General features: G+C 42.8%; 1 protein-coding gene across 2 annotated transcripts in view; it reads left to right on the top strand.

Annotated features, from left to right (window-relative positions):
* The window catches only part of STS (steroid sulfatase), a 195,619-nt gene that overhangs the window by 49,259 nt on the left and 125,543 nt on the right, over positions 1-20,817 (top strand). For both annotated transcript variants that reach the window (XM_074992559.1, XM_074992568.1), the window contains exons 3-6: positions 717-838; positions 5,583-5,705; positions 14,767-15,190; positions 18,227-18,363. In XM_074992559.1, the coding sequence (XP_074848660.1) occupies positions 717-838; positions 5,583-5,705; positions 14,767-15,190; positions 18,227-18,363 (806 nt within the window). The remainder of the gene's footprint in view (positions 1-716; positions 839-5,582; positions 5,706-14,766; positions 15,191-18,226; positions 18,364-20,817) is intronic.

The following is a 20,817-nucleotide window of genomic DNA, read 5'->3' on the forward strand; positions in this document are numbered from 1 at the left end:
TGTAGAGTGAGTGACCGCAGCACTTGCTAAACTTAGCTAGTAAGGAGGGACCTCAGCAACTTGTGGAAGGAACTCAGCCCTTTGCAGAATACAAGCAGAAACCAAATTTCACAGCTCATCAGGTCATCGCACAAAAAGTCCAAAGTATAAATCCTTATATAGGAGAATATATTGAACACTGAACATTCATATTGAAATAATACAAAACTGGGGATATTTAAAATATGAAAGATATCAGATATATGTTAAAATCATACAAATCAAAATTATAGCTATACGTTTTAATCATGTACAAAACATATTTACATATATATATATAGTTTGTGATGTGCGTATGTCTATATATTTTCAATGTGTGTATGTCTGTACACACACACTGTACAGTCTGTATATATTTGCTAACAATATATTGTCAATGTATGTGAACAGAGGACTACTGTGTTGCAGTACTCCAAGATCAAAGGTCTGGATGTACATTTAGTGTATTCTCAAAGTTGTGCCAGAACCTTTATATTGGCCATGATAATTTTTTTCAAAAATTCTTAAGTGACTGATGTGAGAGCCTAAGTCTTTTTGAAAGTCCAGTTCCAATCGGACTCCTAAGACACTGAGGCAGTTCTTAAAATTTTACCCATAAACTTTGATTTGACCAAGTCCTTTTCCAGGTAACCAACATGAAATTATTATATGCATATGTAATATTTTTTTTCCTCTAGAACCCCTAATATTGACAAGTTAGCAAAGGGAGGAGTGACATTTACTCAACACATAGCAGCATCTCCACTGTGTACTCCAAGCAGAGCAGCTTTTTTGACAGGCCGATACCCCATCAGATCAGGTAAAATTCATTAATATTTACTTACAATTTTATGTGTAATGTTGTTGCCTCTGACTGGAACTATTTTGCTTATTTTGTCTTCTACCCTGGTCCTGGACGGATGTATCTTTCTTATTACCAGATATTCACTCAAGTGCTCAGTGAGGCTGTGTGCTTGGGGAAAAGAGAGTGCAGAATCCACGCCACAAAGCATGTCCCTGTCACATCCTCCTCTTCTCTGTCATTTTAAGAATCATGCAACTTTAACTTTGGAAGTTCTTGCTTGTCACTTACTTTAGTGGGCTTTGGCTGAGACTCTGGGTGCTTCACCATGACACCTTAACATTCCCAAATGTGTTTATTCAGCAAGGAATGTTATATTAATCTGATTGATTGTTCATTAATGATAACACATTTCCTGTTCTTGCATCTAAGAGTGAAAGCAAAGTATGGCTCAGGGTCCTGCTTAATAAGGGTATGTTCATTCCAATCAAGTAACAAGCTGCAGCAGTCAGTGTAACCTGCGCGGTTCACTCATTATTTTTGTTATAAAGGAATCTAATGTGTGTTTATTACCAATGGCACCTGCTACATTTAAAATTGCACACAGCTTTCCATTGTGACCCTTGTTTTCGTATATTTGTGACTTTCTGAATAATTTATTTTTTGAGCTGAAAGTTTCACTGATTGCCCTGCCCTGAGTTTTCTTGAATGTCTTTATGTATTGGTGAAGAGGTAAACATTCCTTTTTTGTTAAATACATAAAAGCTGCACAGTGAGTACTAACTTCAAATACTAGTGGAGACGGAACTAATAGTAAAGGACCTCCTGTTATCAGAATCATGTTCAGAATATAGCGAAGTGAGAGTCAGTTTGCAATAATTTTAAATGTAAAGACCTAGCTCCCAGGCAACATGAGTCAGTAGCATCAACTCCTGTGCCCAGGAAGGTACCATTGAGTCTGTCACAGAGTGACTCTCCAGTAGGGCAGAGCCAGGCAGAAGTCTTCAAGACACCCTCCACCCCAGATGTTTCTGAGGCCGCCACGTACCTCATTGACAGGACCTAGGTCAGGGACAAGACTCCAGGACTGGTTACACCAGTATTGTTCCAAGGCAAGCCCAACGTGATGTGGCACTGAGTCACTGGACCCCCACCATTCCTGACTGGCATCAGCACATGGGTCCATGGCACAGTTCTCTGTGGCAGCATGCCTGGCGCTGGAGTCACAAAGCTCCATCTCCCTGGCACCAACCACACATCAGCACTGCTCGATAACACCTCAGTGAACGGTTCCACAGTGCAGAAGCCAATCTTGAGCACCAGACACTGCACCCATCTCCCTTGCCAGAACATCAGCCCCAATGTTCAGTTTGATTGGGGTGGCACTGCTCCCCAGACTCATAGGCACAGCACTGCTGGACCACACGCTGCCGTGGTCATCACCCTCAGGCTCTTTGAAGTCTGTTAGAGGCTCTTCCTATTTGAGGTGCAACTGGCATAGATCCAGTGGGCACCAAAGAGACTCATGGGTGGCTAATCACAGTGGCCAACCCCATCACAATTGCCCTTTTAGTTTACCATCAGGACCAAGGCACCTCCTCCAGAGGCTGCAGAACAGTGACCTCAGGATGCCCTCCTTCCCAGCCACCGAAGGACAGAGCAGCTCCAAGGGGTGCAGAAGTGGGATTCTCCAGATCACTCCCACAGACCAAGGAGGTGGTCACAGAATTTATCCAGGATGTACCAGCATCTCACAAAACATCCACCGCTGAGGAGCTAGTCATGGAACTGGGAATGGAACAGTTGGCATCCAGACAGCTGGAGAGTTGGAAGGGGGGTGGGTGGGGTGGTTCCTGTGTCACTGGTGGTAATGTCATCTTCACCTGATGAGGCAGTAGTGGGGGGTATCAGCCTTGGGGCCTCTCCCCATTGACCACAGGGCACACCAAGACCTTCTCCATCCCATTGCTCACAATGTGGGCTTGCAGGTGAAGGAAGTGGTCAAGGCAGAGGACGAATGCTGGACATTCTCACTCCAGAAGGGCCTTCTAGAGTGTCGGTGCCATTAATAAAGACTAGTCAGACCACTGACAAAAGTTTGTAGCAGACACCATCCTTCATCCCACTTGCTGCCAGCAGACTTGAGGGGAAGTACTTCATGCCCTCCGAGGGCAATGACTACCTCTTCTCACACCTCTATCCTTGCTCCCTGGTGGTGGTGGTGGTGAATGAGAGAACATGTTGGGGTAGCAGGCACCAGACCCTAAGCTGCCTAAGGGAAAATGCATGGACCTTCTCAACCAGAACATGTATGCTGCTGGGAACCTCAGTCTGAAGATAGCCAATCAGCTGGCTGTCCTTGGCAGGTACAACTTTAATTCTTGTCCATTGTTGACTAACTATAAGGAGCTATGCCCACCAGCCAGAATTCTCAGCTTGGTGGAGGAGAGGAAGGCATTAACAAGGGCCTCTCTATAGGCTTCCCTTGACTCAGTTGACTCTTCAGGGCTGTTCGTGACTCTCCAGGACCTTCCCTTTCACGGTGCAGGGCTTTCTTTTCTGACCAGACTGTCTCTGGGCTTCATAACCTTAAAGACGCTAGAGCCACTATGAAGTTTCTGGGAATGCACCTGCTTTTTACCTGGGGCAAACACTGTAATCCCCAGCCACTGCAGGAGTGTGGTATCAAGCGAAGCTGAGACCAGATTGCTGCTGCTGCTGCTGCTGAAGGGATAAGACTAACAGGTGCAAGCCTTCAAATCTACCTTCAGGGCATGGACAGGGAATGAGCAAGTTATCATTATGCTCCAAAACAGGGTTTTGAAGGTGCTCTCAAAGATGGTGTGCCTTCCACTTCATGGATCTGTTCCCAGGCTTTTGGAATTGTCTGTCCCATTTCTACCATGCTTGGTGGCAGGTAACATTGAATCATTGCTCGCTCCTGAGGTGTGATATTCTCTCCAGTTCTACTCCCCACTTTTCCCTCCTCCTCCCATTTCCCTGTTCCATCTTCAGGGTCCCTTCTCACAGCTCACATTAACTGCATGAAATCTTGAAGGAAGTCAAATCAGCAGTTTGTGCTGGTGGGAGACCAGATGAAGTGACCTCCGATCTCTTCACAACACTCAGAATCATATAAACATGTATTTAGAAGAGACCTCAGGAGGTCAGCAAGTCCAACTCCTGTTCAAATCAGGACCAATCCCAATTAAATCATCCCAGGGCTTTGTCAAGATGGGACTTAAACCTCTGTGGGTGAAGACTGCAGCACCTCTCTAGGTAACTTATCCCAGGGCTTCACCACACTCCTAGGCCGTGTCTACACTAGCTCCAAACTTCGAAATGGCCACGCAAATGGCCATTTCGAAGTTTGGAGCTAGTGTAGGCATAGCACTAGGCTGTGGCCACACTTGGCCAAAACTTCGAAATGGCCATGCTAATGACCAAATTGAAGAATACTAATGAGGCGCTGAATTGAATATTCAGCACCTTATTAGCATTCACATGCTTCTGGCCATGGCACTTTGAAAGCGCTGCTTTCAAATGCACACTGCTCCATGCGGCTACACGGGGGTCCTTTCCAAAAGGACCCCACTAACATTGAAATCCCCTTATTCCTCTCAGCTGAGGGGAATAAGGGGATTTCAAAATGTCTGGGGTCCTTTAGAAAAGGACTCTGTGTAGCCATGCCAAGCCACATGCGTTTGAAAGCGGCGCTTTCGAAGCGCCGTGGCCGGAAGCATGTGAATGCTAATGAGACTCTGAATATTCAATTCAGCACCTCATTAGTATACTTCAATTTGGTCATTAGCATGGCCATTTCGAAGTTTTGGCTGAGTGTGCCCACAGCCCTGGTGAAATAGCTTTTCCTAATATCCAACTTAGACCTCTCCCACTGCAAGTTGAGACCATTGCTTATCTTTCTGTCCTCTCTGAAAGTGGTGAAGTCAGGGAAGTGGTGACAGAGTTCAGAAAAAAGCTCTTACCATGAAGCCAGTGTCTAACTTGAGCCAGAGCTGAGCCCCAGCAACTCTAGGCTTGGCAGTTCAGAGCCCCAGCATTCCCAGGCTTGCAGCATCTATTCTGAATGCAAAATGCCAAACTTCGATGGGAAGTGAGTTTGGACATCTACAGAGTTCAGCAAGAGCTTTGCAGATGTAAGTGGAGCCAAAACTGGGACTTAGTACTTTTGTGGATCCCACCCTTAGTACCTGGTCCTCAGAATTACAAAATTATTCCTCGGAAATGTCAGTTAACCAATCTGCACGTTACCATGAGAGAGACAGTATTACATAATTTTACAGGTGTGTAAAAAGAGGCAAAGAGATACTGAGTTACTTGTCAGATTCATACAGGGAGTCATTTCTGAAAGTAGAACATCCGAGTCTGAACTGCTTGTCCCCTTGTCTAAGCACTACCTTGTGGTCCCTGACTCTTCAAAATGAAGAAACATTAAATCGCACAATACCAAATTGTGCAGTCAGAAGCAAAGATATGTCATATCAATGACTACAAAAACTATCTGTTTGGCAGAGCCCCCCTGTAATTTGAGATTATTCTCCCACTTTACTTATCAGCTTTGCATAAAAGTGAAGAAATGACCTGAATCAGATGAAATAAACAATTTTCTGACACTTGCTGCCATAGCTGCTGATAGAAAATTGTCATTCTAGTGACATAACTTTTTAAAAAGATATAGAACTGATGAACGAAAATTGTTTCCCTTATTATGCTAATCAAAATTAACTTTTGTTTTATTTAGGAATGGCTGCATTGTCAAGTGTCGGTGTATTCTTATTTTCTGCCTCTTCTGGTGGTCTTCCCACTGAAGAAATAACTTTTGCGAAACTTTTGAAGCAGAAAGGTTATTCTACAGCTCTTATAGGTACAACTATAGATAGATATAGCAACAACTGTTATATAATAGAATGTGTTATTCATTTAAATAAAAAGTGTATTCTCCACAGTGCAAGAAGTATTAAATCAGTGACACAACATTTTCTTCCACAATTACCCCTGTAACACGTTATGGCTCACCAGAACTGCCACGCATTCGGGGAAACTTTATGCATATGTGGAGCACTAATAATTTAGATATTTCTTCTTATTAATCTGTATTAACACCAATGCATAAAGTCTGAAACATGGGTTAAAGCTCCACTGTAAATGTAATGTACAGATGCACAAGAAAACAAGGCCCCACACAGCTTACTAAGTTTAAAATGTAAAAAGTAGATGCAGTATATTGACAGGTAACACAGAATAACAGTAGTCACTTCACATTAGGTGATTTAACTGATGCTATTATGGTGACTATATAACCAGGACTAATATGGTTAAACAGGTAAAGATTGTATAAGGTTATAATAATTTACTGTGTTTTAAATGTGCTAAATTTAAATAATATGATATGTTTGCTTTCTTGACTTGGGGAGAAAGCCACTTCACCCTGGTTATGGAAGGAGGTTTCTGTGAGCTGAGCCCAAATGAAGTTGTATTTTGATTTTTTTTTCCATTTGTTGTCTTTATCTACATGCCAGTCATTAACAGCATAATTTTCAAAAGTGTCCACAAATCTGTATACCTCAATTTTCAGGGTACCGAATACACACATGGGGCTGAGTTTTTAGGGTTACTTGATATCGTTTGTGTTTATGAATGCTTAGTAGTTCTAAAATCAAGCCCAAATGTATTCCAGCTTTTAAAGAAATAAAATGATAGATCATTGTCAAATTCTTTGAAACAAGGTGCTGTGTTCTGACAAATTAAGATTGGGCAAGTATCTGATGTGTTATTTAATACAAGCTATGCTGCAAATACAGTAGCACCACTATAATTCACGAAGGGCTCATGAACACTAGCCCCATCCTTTGAAGGGGGCATGCTAATCAACCCAATCGGAGGTGGCCAATGGGTGCTGTGCTGCATACACAGCACCTTTATTAGCATAATTTCTGCCACACCAACGTGAAAGTTGCTAACTTTGAAGCAGCGGCAAGCAGTGTAGCCATGGGCACTTTGAAGTACCTGCACTACTTCGAAGTTCCCTTAGTCCCAAATTCGGAGTTCAAGTTCCCTTGCTCCCACTTATTAAAACAACCTCCATTAGTGATGCATTAATATCTTCATGCTTCCTTGCACCAAGAAACTCTACAGCTGTTTTTAGTCCATTGGGGCTCATTTCTTTTCTCCTTGGTGTTTTTTTTTTTTTTTCTCCCCCCCCCGCCCTTATTATCTTGTATTTTGTTTTCCCTCTCACTTTTTTTATGTTTTTTTTTTCCTTTGGTGTAAAATTCTCTTGCTTTTCAAATGAATAAATATATTTTATATGTACATTTTTATACTTCCTTTCTTATGCCCCATCACCTCCAGAAGGCAAAATATACTATTTTTTTGATCAGAAATAGTTCTTGGTCATTCCATAGATTGGAGTTGTTTGTGGTCCCATTGAACTCAGCTCAGCTTTGTAATGATCAAAGACTCTTGAGCTGACAAGCTGGAAGCTGAGTCTATAACCTCCTGTGTGTGAACTGTTCCCAGAGGTAAAGTTCTGCAGCAGACAAAAGACATTCTTTGGTCCTGCCCCTTCCTCGTTTCTCCATCTTTTGCCCCACAGCTGACTAGTCTAGAGCTCTCAGTAGGGCCTGTCACCAATGCTGTAAAAGTTCAGTTGCTAAATTCAAGTATCATAACCTTCAAAATGAGAATCTGCAATATCTGGAGACCCCATATGCTGGAGATCTGGGTGACCTGCTGAGCTCACAAATGAAGTTAGTAATTTAGCATATTGGAATACATAAAAATCTTGCTAAGAACAGCACACTTTCAAGCTGTTGTCGTACACATCTTCACAGTTCGTTCATCGCGCTGATTTATGTATTTGAATTCATAAACAATAGCTGTAGCATCAATCTTATGTGTTAGGCAACTGTCCAAGAGGTAAAGCATACACAAAATAATTTTGAAAAACCTCATTTTCTACCAGCTCTCTTTTCAACAGCCTAAGAAAAGAGGGAGAGTATGGGCTTTGCCATGTGCCCAGAAGGTTATGATCTGGGCTCTGTCTTGTTGGATTAAGTTGTAACCTGTCAATTCTCAATCATAGTTCACCTTCATATAGACACTAGCTAATTTGTTGCATTTAATAAAATGTTTTTAATTAAAATTGCTTAATTTGTGCATACTGTTCAACTTGGAAGAGCTCTTGAAGATGGGATGTACCATCTTTGTTTTTTTACACTTTTCTAGGTGGTTGTGATTAGGTAGGTAGTGAAACTAACAGATTAAAGTATAGATTATTTGAAACGGTTTAAATATTCTTATGATTATAAAAGTATAATTTTACTTCAGGTATCTCACTTTATGGAAGGAACTTGCTGCTCAACTTGCCATCTATCTGGCTTTAAGACAATTTTCTATACCAAACAACAATCAATAATCAAGAAGAATATACTGATATAATGCTATAATTTCATCAATTTCACTTCTATTGGTTTGACTGAATCCTTGGAAAACTTCAGATCAATCAAAGGAACTAGTGGTAGACTCTCTGAAGGAGGCCAGAAAACTACGGTAGTAGGTAGTCCATCGTGCCCAGTGATGACATCTTGAGCTTGCACAGGCTCATCGGTTGTGGACTCGCATGTGGCTGAGGAGACCAAGCTTTGAACGGCGTGGGCATTCACAGTGGGGGCAAGGGAATTGTTCTGGTTCTGTTGGTGCAGCTGCTGCTGTTGCTTGCTTCCTCTCATGAGCCTCAGTGAGGCATACGTGTCGCTGCTCCTCAAAGTTGTCATATGCATGTCATACAAGAGCACGCCAGCCTGTTCGGTCTTTTGCATGCTGCTCTAGCTGATCTGGTTTTAAACCAGCATGAGCAATGTTGGCCTTCACACAGTCTTTATATCTCTTACGAGGCCTACCTTGATTCCTTTTACCCTGGGAGAGCTCACTGTAGAGGAGTTGCTAAGGGATTCTAGACTCCTCCATTCGTATGACGTGCCCTGTCCAGCAAAGCTGGCCTTTCAGAATCATGGCTTCGATGCTCATGGCTCCTGCTCTGTCCAGGACTCCCAGGTTCATAACTCTGTCCTGCCGTTGAATGTGCAGTATTGACCTCGGGGTGTGTGTGTGGAAGTGCTCCAGTAGTTTTATGTGTCTTTTCTGTACAAGGTCCAGGTTTCACAGCCATACAAGTCAGGACTACAGCCTTGTACATTTTCAGTTTAGTGGACAGTCAGATATTGTGCTGATTCAACACTTGCGGTCTCAGACATCCTAGTGCCCGGCTGGCCTGGCAGATTGTGGCGTTGATTTCTTTGTCAAGGGAGCCATCATTGGCTATCACACTGCCAAGGTACTTGAACTCCTCCTCTACTGTTTTTAACTCTGTTTCTTCAATAAAGATTGAAGCGGGGAGAACAGCAGATCCTGGAGAAGGTTAACACAGTACCTCTCTTTCCTAGGCTATGGTCAAACCAAAGAGGCAAGTGGGCATGAGCAAACTTGTTGACGGTGAGCTGGAGATCAGATTCCTTGTGTGCCATAAGTGCACAGTCGTCAGCAAAAAGGGCTTCAAAGATGAGCCTCTCAGGTGTCTTGGTTTTAGCATTCAGATGACGAAGGTCGAAAAGTGACCCATCGTCTGTATTTTACGTAGACTCCACGGTCCAGGTCCCTAACTGTGTGGCTGAGGAGGCACGTGAAAAAGAGGTTGAATAATACTGGGGCCAGCACGCACCCTTCACACCATTGGATATCTCAAATGGATCTGAGGACTCGCCATTTGAAAGAACAAAGCCAGTCATGTCATCGTGGAACAGGCATATGAGGTTAATGAATCTTCTTGGGAAGCCAAGTTTTGACAGGATAATCCACAGGGCTTCTCTGTGGGTGTCACATGCCTTGGTCAGGTCTGTAAAGACAGCGTACAGATCCAAGTTCTGCTCTATGCACTTTTCCTGGACCTGACGAACAGCAAAGATCATGTCAATGGTGCTGCGGCCTGGGCAAAAGCCACACTGGGCCTCTGTTAGATTCTCCTCTGACATGCTGGTGATCAGACAGTTGAGGATGACTCCAGCCAAGATCTTCCCAGCAGTACAGCGAAGGGAGATGCCCTGGTAATTTCCCCATTCAGCTTTGTTGCCCTTGTTCTTGAAGAGCGAGATGATTGTGGCATCCTTTAAAGTGTTTGGGCACGTCATCTTCTTCCCAGATGCTGATCAAGATGATGTGAAAGGCTTCAAGTGACACTGGTCCTGCCACTTTGAAAATTTCAGCAGGGATACCATCCATCCCAGGGGCTTTGCCAAACCTGGTCTGGCTGATGCACTTTTTGACCTCATCCATTGTAGGGGGCAGGTCAAGACTGTATGACAAATGTGAGGTGGCTAGTGCCTAGTGCGTAGGAAAAGAGAACTATGGTACAGTCATATCTGTGCTTCTATTAGCAAGAACTGAAATGTGGAGCTTCACCATTTCAGCCTTAGGTACATGTGCCACTGTGGAAAATATCTAGACATACAGTACATTTGGCCATAGACTTTTTTTTTTTTGGTAGCTTGTCCTGTTTAAAGTACATATATTGGTCCACAGCCATAGTTACGAACAATATTCTGTCTTTAGAGAGCCATGCGCTTTTGGGGGTTAAGGTGGCTATCTTGATAGCAAGGGATGTTGCTGGCAATATATTGAGCCATAAATACTTGAAGTTGACTGGATGCAAACCCCATGAGCAATGCCTGTAATTATCAAGCTATGCAGGTCTTAAATCCAGGTCACTGGAGTCGTTACATTCTAGGGCTTCACTTGACAAATCATGAACTTCAGTAGGGACCAGCAGCTCAACTGGGGCATAAGTTTTTTTTTGTCATAAGTTCTACATGGTTTAAGCTCATAAATCATCAACACGAGACACAGTCTTCCTCTGTGTACGTTCAGAAGTTGTGTGATGGAGGATAAAAGTTCCACCCGTCATCTGTTCTCCCAAGTTCCGTGCTAGCACATCCTTCAGAAAGTTGCTCCCTTGTTTCTTTATTGATGGAGATCTGCAAATGGAAACTAGGGTGTTTGCCTATAATGCAGTATTCATCCCAGCTCTTTTTTATGGAAGCAAGACATGGCTGACATACCAAAGCCATCTTAAGCATCTGTAGTGATGCCAACAGTGCTAAACTTAGATTATTTCAAATGGGAAGATCTTCACACCCTTTTCTGCGGTCTCTTTGCAGCTAACATCACCAGTGATAGGACAAAGATTATGTAACATCATCTTCTCTGGGCTGATCATTGTGTACAGATAGCTGATACTCGTCTCCCCAAGCAAGTCCTCTTTTCTCATCTTAGCCATAGTAGGAAGACCCATGGGGGCAGAGGAAATGATACAAGGACTCCCTGAAAGAATGTCTTAAGAAGATAGGCCTTGATCCCATGAACTGGGAAGAGATGGCTGACGCTGGAATGTAAGGACATCACATCAGACATCAAGGCTTAGCCTGGTTAGAAGAGAATTGCCTTGTTTAAGAGGCTAAGGCTCTATCTACACTACAGTGTAAAATCAAATTTATTAATATTGATTTTGTAACTGGAATTTATAAACTTGATTTTGACTATCCTCACCTCCCCACATGCTGCTCAAAGTCAACTTGCTGCTGCTGCACTCAATTGGCAAACATTGACTGTTGCAGCAGTGCAATTTGGGAACCTATCCCACAGTTCCCTAATCGCTGTAGCATTCTGGGTATTCTTGGTGAACTTGGACATCATTGTCCCATACTGCGTTTTCCTCATTCCCCTCCTGTGCTAAGCAAACATCCATTTTTCCCCATCAGAAGGAAGAAAAAGTAGGGCATCCACAGAGATGGCAAAAAAATTAACAGGAATCTTTCTTCTGTAACCAAATTCTCAACTGGCCATCCACTGTGTCCCCCCCGCACACATCCCATGTTTGCATCCAATCCCCGAAAATAACACAGGGACCCTGAAAAGATTGAAAAAAAGAGATGAAAGGAAAGTTTTTGAAAAACAGAGTTGCTGGGGGGTGGAGGGGTCTTTTGGCTTTCTGGTGCACTATAAGCCTTTTGTGCACCGGCGGAATATAACAGAGGCAGACTGTATTCTCAAAGTTAGAAGAAAGAGGATAGAAAAGTCTTAAAAAAAAGATCTTTGTCTTCCCTCTTCACGTCACAGACATTGTGAACATGGGGGATGGCAGTGAAATCTTATACACCGAACTTATAACAGAAAAAAGCATCTCAACAGGCCCTCCACTCTGTGCTTTTTGGGGGCTCAAAGCATGAAGACAGGTAGGAAATCTTGGGAAAAAGACTTTATAAAAGAAGAGTCAAAGCAGCAGGTGTCTGCAATGGACAGCAAGACTCTGAAAATATTTTTGGCAGGTGAGGTGGGAGTGGAGAGCGCTGTGGCCTGTGGCTACAGAGCCAGTTGAAACGTTGATATAGTTAAAGTATTGCCCCCTGATTATCTTAGCCCCTGGGGGAGACTTCCTTCTGGTGGCAGCAAGCCTCACTGGTCCCTTGCTAGGTGCGTTGGGGGATTTCAGTGTGGGGGGGACAGTTGAATTAGTCCCCCTGAGTGTCTTAGCCACTGGGGGGAGACTTTCCTTCAGCTGCTGCAAACCCCAAATATCTTAGCTACTGGTGGAGACTCCCCTCCCCGGTGGATTCAAGCCCCTGAAATTCTTTCCTGCCGGGGATACTCCCCCCTGCCCACTGGCGGCATCAAGTCCCCAGATATCTTAATCACTGGGGGAGACTTCTCCCCGGCAACAGAAAGGCTCTGAAAATAGTTTGCGGGGGGGCAGTTGGAGTAGCCCCCCACCCCATCCCCCGGACTATCTTAGTCACCAGGGGAGATTAGCCCTTGGCATCTTCCAGCTTCTATAATTCTTTCCCACCCCTGGAGCCCTTACTGCGCACAAGCTAGGACATAGTGCTGCCAGGCAGCATGGTCATCACTGAACGGCAGACATATCCTTTTATTGGGTCGGGGGCTACCCACATGATGTGGCTCAGAGCAGGAGAGACCCCGACTGTGTCATGCCTGTGGGGGAGGGAAAGAGGCTTGTTCATGCACAAATCTAAACTGCTGAGAAGTAGTTTCTCGGCCTCTTATGCAGGCACAACCCCCACAACAGCCTTGTTGCGATGTGGTGTGATGAGGCAATGGCTGGCACCAGTCAGTGCAGAAAAAAATAACAAGTGTAGAGACAGAACCACAGACTCTATAGCGGGGCTGTTTGTAATGGGTAGATGTGCTCACGGCGCTGACAGCAAAGAAAGAGAGACATTTCTCAGGCTCTCGTATAAACAGGAGCCCACAGCCACAGGCTTCCTAGTCCCAGTCTGAAATTTATGGTCTTCCTGTTGGAGAGGAAGAGCAGTGGTCAGAGTGGAGTGCTGAGGGGCATTGTGAGTTACATATGGGACACCTGCGGAGACTAATAAATTCAATTTTAAGATGTGGCACTTCCACACTGGCCTTTAAATGAACTTTTGAATTCAAGCTTGACACTATACCCATCAGGTACCAACAATATTGTAATATCATTATTAGTGCTCCCTAAATTGAGCTAATGGTATTTACAGTGAAGACAGTCACACGGTAATATTGAACTAACTGCCTTAAATTCAAATTTATCTCAGTGTAGATACAGCCTGAGAAATGGCAGAGGAGGAAGGAAGCTATACGACATCCCAGTCAGCAATTGTGCTTTCTCCAAGCAACCGCATGTCACATGTCAAAATACATGTAGGGCAGGAATTGGACTCCTAATTTATCTCGGATCTCATCAATGACTTTTCCTTCTGGCAGACATCATCCTCATCCTCATCCTCATCTGGAGTGACAGCCAATGATGGTTGTATGGAGGCAATGCTGGAGCCCTGCCTAGAACATTTTTAAAAGTCACAATTTACACTGCTGTGAATTTACAGATCATTTTTAGAGATTTGATTACTTCAAAATTGTCATGCACTTGAACATTGAGATATGTTCCTTAAAATTTTATTCTTACTCGTGACAAGTTTTAGATGCAAATCTTTGAAGTTACAAGGAATAAAAATGGGTCAAAGAGTACATTAGCCCTGTCTAATGATTGGTTTTGATTCAGTTCAGTTATTTTGGTGTAAATTCAGAGGTATTGTTGATTTACTGCAATCATACCCATTGGCTCCAACCAAGAACAGAAGTAAATTGTGCAAAGAACTGCATAGACACATAGCAAGGAGTATGATTTGTCCTGAAAAGTTGTCTCTATGAATAAAGTGTCTCATTTGGCATGGAGGGGTGTTACACATAGTTCGGAGCAGTGTAACTTAGAACAGAACCTGGTCCATTCTCTTCCTATTTTGATGAGTGCTGAAACATAGGAAAAAAATCGTGTGTCAATTAAATGCAAAGAAAATAGTTTAAGCTATGCATGGGTCTGGATGTTGGTATTTGGAAAAAGATAAGGTGAGGGGATCTTTTCATGCAAATATAGTGATTGGCATTTTAAACATTGTATGCTCTGTTGTATACAAAAACTTATTTGGAACTGCTACAGTTACTATGTTGTTGTAGTTACAACAAATCCGCAAATACCATTGTTGAAAAACTGGTAGAGACTATTATAAATAACTATTTGATTAAGGGTCTTGGCACACATGAACAGGAGCAATGTTTTCCAAGTTAACTAACTGTTTGGGGGGGGTCTGTTGATCTATGGTAGCCTCTCAAGGACACTTAATGATCACTTTAGGAACTTGATGCTACATCTTAAGCGTATGAAAGTACAAACAAGGGGTGGGAGAGCAAAAAGGATCTAAATAATAAATGTGGGAGAAATGCTAGTCCAAAAGTGGTAGTTTCCGTTATAACTTGCTGTGCATGCTACAAATAGGGCTGTTAAACTACATAAATTTTATGTCCATGTTTCTTTATAGGAAAGTGGCATCTTGGGCTGAACTGTAACAGCGGAAATGATTTCTGTCACCACCCCCTCAATCATGGATTTGATTACTTCTATGGTCTCGCCATAACCAATCTTAGAGACTGCAAACCAGGGGAAGGCAGTGTGTTTGTGGCAGGGTTTCAGTCCTACCTTGCCACTCTTCTTCAGCTCATTGGCATTACTTTAATCTGTCTGGAGATGCTGCATTATGTTAACCTCTTCAGAATACCCTGTGGAGCCAGAGGCTACTTTGTTTTCTTATGTACATTTGGGCTTGGACTTTCACTCATTTTCCTTTATTCCTTTCGATATCTAAATTGCTTCTTGATGAGGAACCACCAGATTATCCAGCAGCCACTGTCCTATAAGAATCTTACTCAAAGATTGACAGAAGAAGCTGTACAGTTTATCGGGAGGTAGGTTGGTCTAGTCATACCAATGTTTTTCTGTCATAGCGCTGCTTAAAAACACACACATAGACTGGTGGATGAAGGAAACAGCATCATTATGTAATATTATTGTGTTCCTTTAAATTTAACAGGTTACTAGGAATCTCATGTTTAGCGAAAGTGAACCATTTAACAATTGGATGCCTTAATAACAAAATTAATGCCTTAATTTTGGATGGCACATTCATAAGCATAAATTAATTTGTATTTTATTATATGTCACACTAGTGTTCAGAATTGCCAGAGAAGACAAATCCAGATAATCAGTTGGTCCAATTTTGCATAATATTGATTTAATTGGCACTAAGCTGATGAATTGAGGAACTGTTCAGCTGATCAATAAAATTCCCAATAGAAAGGTGTTAAGTTGGAATTAATAGCACATTTAGGTTATTTAGGATAATTTATGTTCTGACTTTAAACTCTGTTACTCTTATGTGCAATTAGACATTGTCAGAACCAATGTGTGAAATCAAATACTAGTTTTGTTGCTGATACCAACTGATACACTGGAGGGTAAGGAAAGGTCCAGGGAGACCTAAGAAAAATTGGATGATTGAGCCAAAAGAAATCTGTTGAAGTTCAGCAAGAACAAGTGCAGAGTCCTGCACGTAAAATGGAAGAATCCCAAGCACTGCTACAGGCTGGGAACTGGCTGGATAAGCAGCAGTTCTGAAGAAAAAGGACCTGGGGATTAAAGTAGAGGAGAAGCTTGATATGAGCCAACAGTGTGCCCTTGTAGCCAAGAAGGCTAACAACATGGTAGGGTGCATTAGTAGGAGAATGGCCAGCAGATGTAGGGAGGTGATTGTTCCTCTTTATTTGGCACTTGTGAGGCAACATCAGGAGCACTGTGTACAGTACTGGGCACCCCATTACAGAAAGGATGTGAACACACAAGAGACTCCCAGGGATGCCAACAAAAATGACTGTGGCTGGAGCACATGACTTGAGGAGAAGCTGAGAAATTGGGCTTATTTAGTCTACAGAACAGAAGTGTGTGTGGTAGTGGGGAGCAGCATTTGATAGCAGCCTTCAGCTACCTAAAGGGGGGTTCAAAAGAGAATGGAGAGAGGCTGTTCTCAGTGGTGACAGATGATAGAACAAGAAGCAGTGGTCTCAAGTTGTGGTGTGAGAGGTGTAGGCTGGATATTAGGAAAACTGTTCACTAGGGCTGCATCCACACTAGTAAGTCCTCTCAAAAGATTTTTCAAAAGAAGGGAGCTCTTTCGAGAGATCCCGTGGAACGTCTACATATGAAAAGCATTATTTCAAAAGTAAAGCAAAAGAATTCAGTGCTTCTTTTGAAAGTGCTCTTCCACTCCTGTTTTAGGAAGAACACCACCTTCTTTTGAAAGCTTCTTTTGAAAGAAAACTTGTAGATGCTCTGCAGGACCCTTCTTTCAAAAGAGCAGTCCTCATGGCATCTGATTTTTTTCAGTCCCTGGCCCATTCTTTCAAAAGAGGGGGAACTTTGTGGATGCTCTCTATCCAAAGAACAGATCACTCTTCAACTGCTTTTTTGTGTGTGGATGCACTCTTTCAAAAGAAGCTCTTTCGGAAGAGAACTTGTTGAAGGGCTTCTTTCGAAAGATCCCCGTAGAGTTGACGTAGCCTAGGACAGTGGTGAAGCTTTGGAATGGGTTATCTAGGGAGGAGGTAGCATCTCCTGCTCTAACTGTCTTTTAAGTTGCAGCTTGGCAAAGCCCCGACTAGGATGACTTGATTGGGAATGGTCCTATTTTTGGCAGGGGATTGGACTCAATGACCTCCTCAGGTCTCCTCCAGTCATATGATTCTATGATTCTTTCTAATTCGGTGGCATAACAATTTTGATGGAAAACTTTTGATGAGCTCAAGTCAGTGTGTGCTCAGAGCATTAAGATGTCTTGTTTTGTTTTTTCTAAAAGCTATGCTCTAGGAAATATTTTGGGCAAGATCTATTGCCTATTATATGCAGGAGGCTAGATAAAATGATCATGCTGGTCTGTTCTGGCCTTGGAATCTATGAATCCTCAGCCAGCAGAAGGGAGAGAGAGTTATTACCACAGAGCTCTCATGGAAGCAGCCAGAGCCAACAATAAGGGAGCAAAATGGACAGATGCATAAGTACAGTGGAATAGTTTAGGATTTTTTCTTTAGAACAAATATGGATATTATGGCAATTCCTTTCATTAATGGACTTTAGACAGGATTTCAGCTTTTTAGGGCTGAAAAGGAGAATCTTCTTAATCCAAACTGTAAAGGTTTGTTTAATTGTTTTTGTTACTTGATGCCCCAATATGGGTTTTTGGCTCAGAACATTAACACGTTTGGTTTGGTTTAGTGAGAGGGGTGATTTTTGTTTTTTAACCATCAGAAGTTCAATAAGTACAAACACTATGGTATAGCGAAATGTACCAAATAGAACAAAAAAATGGTCTGACCTGTATGTTGCAAGGTGTCAGTCTAAACACACTATACCCTAGTTCCTGTTATGGTTCAGTTGAAACTGACAATGTGTGGAAAATCATAACAAATTCAACTAGTCATTGTTAGTACTTTGAGTAATGTTTCCCACACTGGGATTTTAATGCGAAAATCCATACTTATCTGAGCTTTCCCTTCACAGCCTTCTGGATTAAGAGATATATATTTTGTCAGATTCCATGAAGAGCAAAACTGAAGCTCTGTTGTGGGGTTTTATTTTTTAAATTAGAGAGTAATCCTATGAAGAAACATCTTGAAATGAATGGAGGGAGCTCTGTTACCAGAAAAACTATGCTTTTCTACATCTCTTTTTTTTTTTTTTTTTTTTTTTTTTTTATATCGGGCATAATTTTTGTGATGCTATTATCTTTGGTTCAGAATGATACCTATGTATTTTTGACTCCAATTTCTCACACCAGCTCCACGGCAATCCCAGCACCCCGGCTCTGGGGTCCCTGCAGCCCACCCCCTAGGAGTGTTCAAGTGATTTACTTTTGGAGGGTTTTTTGTCATTTTTATTTTTATTTATTTCAGGAACACTGATGCACCATTTCTTCTTTTCATGTCATATCTTCATGTCCACACTGCTCTCTATGCATCAAAGGATTTCAAAGGAAAGAGCAAACATGGATTATATGGGGATGCTGTAGAGGAAATGGATTGGAGCGTAGGTATGTCGCACATTTATGTTAAATGAGCTTAACATTTTTCAGAGATGTTTCTTTTAATCGTTATTAGAAATGTGTGATGATGACACTGTGCTCTGGTAAGGGAAAATGTAATAGGCTAGTTGTGCCCTGTCATTGCTTGGGGTGGGACAGAGTAATTACTTCCCCCTGGTTGCATCCTTACATGCAGTGCAGCACGGCTCAAGGGCTAGAGTCAATCACAGCAGCCTTTGCCTATAGGATGGTGTGGCCTAATGGCCAGAGGCAGTATCATGGCCCCTAATGCAAAATAGCATGGCCCAATGGGCAGAGTCTATAGAACAGCCCTCAGATGCAGGACAGTATGGCCCAATGGGCAGAGTCTATATAGTAGTCTCTAGAAGCAGGACCCTGTGCCCCAGTGGCCAGTACCTGGAGCATAGGATGGGGCTGCCACCAGAAGGATGACACCTCAGGTAGGGAGGACTGAGCCTGCCCATCTTCACTGGGCCTCAATCAATGGCCTGACAGTGACAGAGTGGTCCACTGCTGGGTCATTAGGGATTTGTACCAGAACACCCTTACTTCACTTGGGTGGAAGGTACCACTCCAGCACCCTCCCTGGGTCACTTCCTACCCCACTTCCCCACGCTGTAGGCCAGCGGTTCCCAACCTGGAGTTTGCAGACCCATGGTAGGGGCGTGGTCTGCGAGGGTATTGCGGGGGGGGTCTATGAAAAAATAAATAAAAGTGATCATAAAAAATAAGAAGTTTTTAAATAAATTGCAAAGTTACAATCAATTATTAGTTTTAAATAATGTTATTAATTGCTGTCTAAAAGTGTGTGTTGTGGTTTCCTTTTTCATTTTGTGAAGTGTACCTAGCATCAAGAACTGACTTTGGTTTGGGGATTGATTGATAATCCTGCAAATGGTTTGGGGGGTTGATTGGGGGTCTACACCAGTGAACGGCTGGGTCTACACTTGCCCCCAACTTTGAAGGGGGCATGTTAATCCGGGCAACGGGAGATTACTAATGAAGTGCTGTGGTGAATATGCAGCACTTCATTAGGCTAATTCTCCCCCGTGGCAACTTCAAAGCATCAAATGTCTAAGTGCCGGCATTTCTGTAGCGCAGGCACTTCAAAGTGCCCATGCTACTTTGAAGTCCCTTCACTCTGCATGCCGGCACTTAGATGTTTGATGCTTCGAAGTTGCTGCAGGGGGAGAATTAGCCTAATGAAGTGCTGCATAATCACCACAGCACTTCATTAGTAATCTCCCATGGCCCTGATTTAACATGCCCCTTTCAAAGTTGGGGGCAAGTGTAGACAAGCCCAAAAGGTTGGGAACTGCTGCTGTAGTCCCTCGTATTTCTTGGGCTCCTCAGTGCTAGTGCTTCCCTGCAGCTCTGTCAGCCACAGCCATCTCTCTGGCTCTGAGTCTCTGGTTTCTGCGGGAAAAGACTGTGAGGGCACCACACCTGGAGTCTCTGCCCAAGGTCCTTCCCCTCTTGTCAGTCAGCCCTGAATGAGCTGGTTCTTTTAATAGCTAATCTTGTGTTTGGAGCATGTCCAGCAGGTCTGTAGTGGCATGGCCTCCACTTCGCAAAGTGTGATGTCAGCCCTCTCAGTACCAGTGTGGGACAGGTACTCCCTGTCACAGGAGAGAAGACTAAAGAATTAATCTGTATTAATACTGATTATTTAGATGCTCAGATTCAATTGATACTGTGTGTCTCTCTTGGTGTCATGAATTTAGTGTAACTTCTGTATGCTGTAAGGAAAGCTGTGGAAATCTGTGTTAAGGAGATTTCATAGAGCTGTCATGAGGAGAACAAAAGATAAAATAACTGCAAATTCTTAATGTATACTGTTGTTGCTATTTCTTGTAAGCACAATATATAAGGAGTAATTCTCCTTATTGGTAAAATCAGTCAAGTGGGATATACTTCTCTGAGCATAACACAGCCAAAGGCAAATTAGTCACCCCTTAAGGCACAGACCCACTGATCTCACACTAAGCTGCAAGTCATCAAATGATTCAGGGAGCCTGCTTTACTTCTGGTGATATTGGAATGACACTCCATTTCTGGAGGTAATCACCTGTGAAAACAACTCGAAGTTCATGCTTGAAACAATCAGGCGAAAGAATAACAATACTAAAAGATAATGATTATCTTGCGTGCCTCCTCCCCACCTACCCCAAGCCAATTCTGGTTTTAGTAAAGCCAAGTACAAAATTACTTTCTTCAAACAAGTAGTATTTGCCAAATTATTATAAACAGACTTTCATCTCAATATTAGACACATGCCTAATAATACACTTTCAAACAATGTGTTTTGATTTGAGAGCATGTAGAGTTCAACTTCATCCATATTTCTCTTCATATTAGCGTCAAGGTATTCTGACTACAGATAGCAAGGGATGAATGGGCTGCAGAGATTGTTCAACATGACACATAAAGGGAGGTGTAATA

Source organism: Carettochelys insculpta, chromosome 1 (assembly GCF_033958435.1).
Source record: "Carettochelys insculpta isolate YL-2023 chromosome 1, ASM3395843v1, whole genome shotgun sequence".
Classification (NCBI taxonomy): Eukaryota; Metazoa; Chordata; order Testudines; family Carettochelyidae; genus Carettochelys; species Carettochelys insculpta.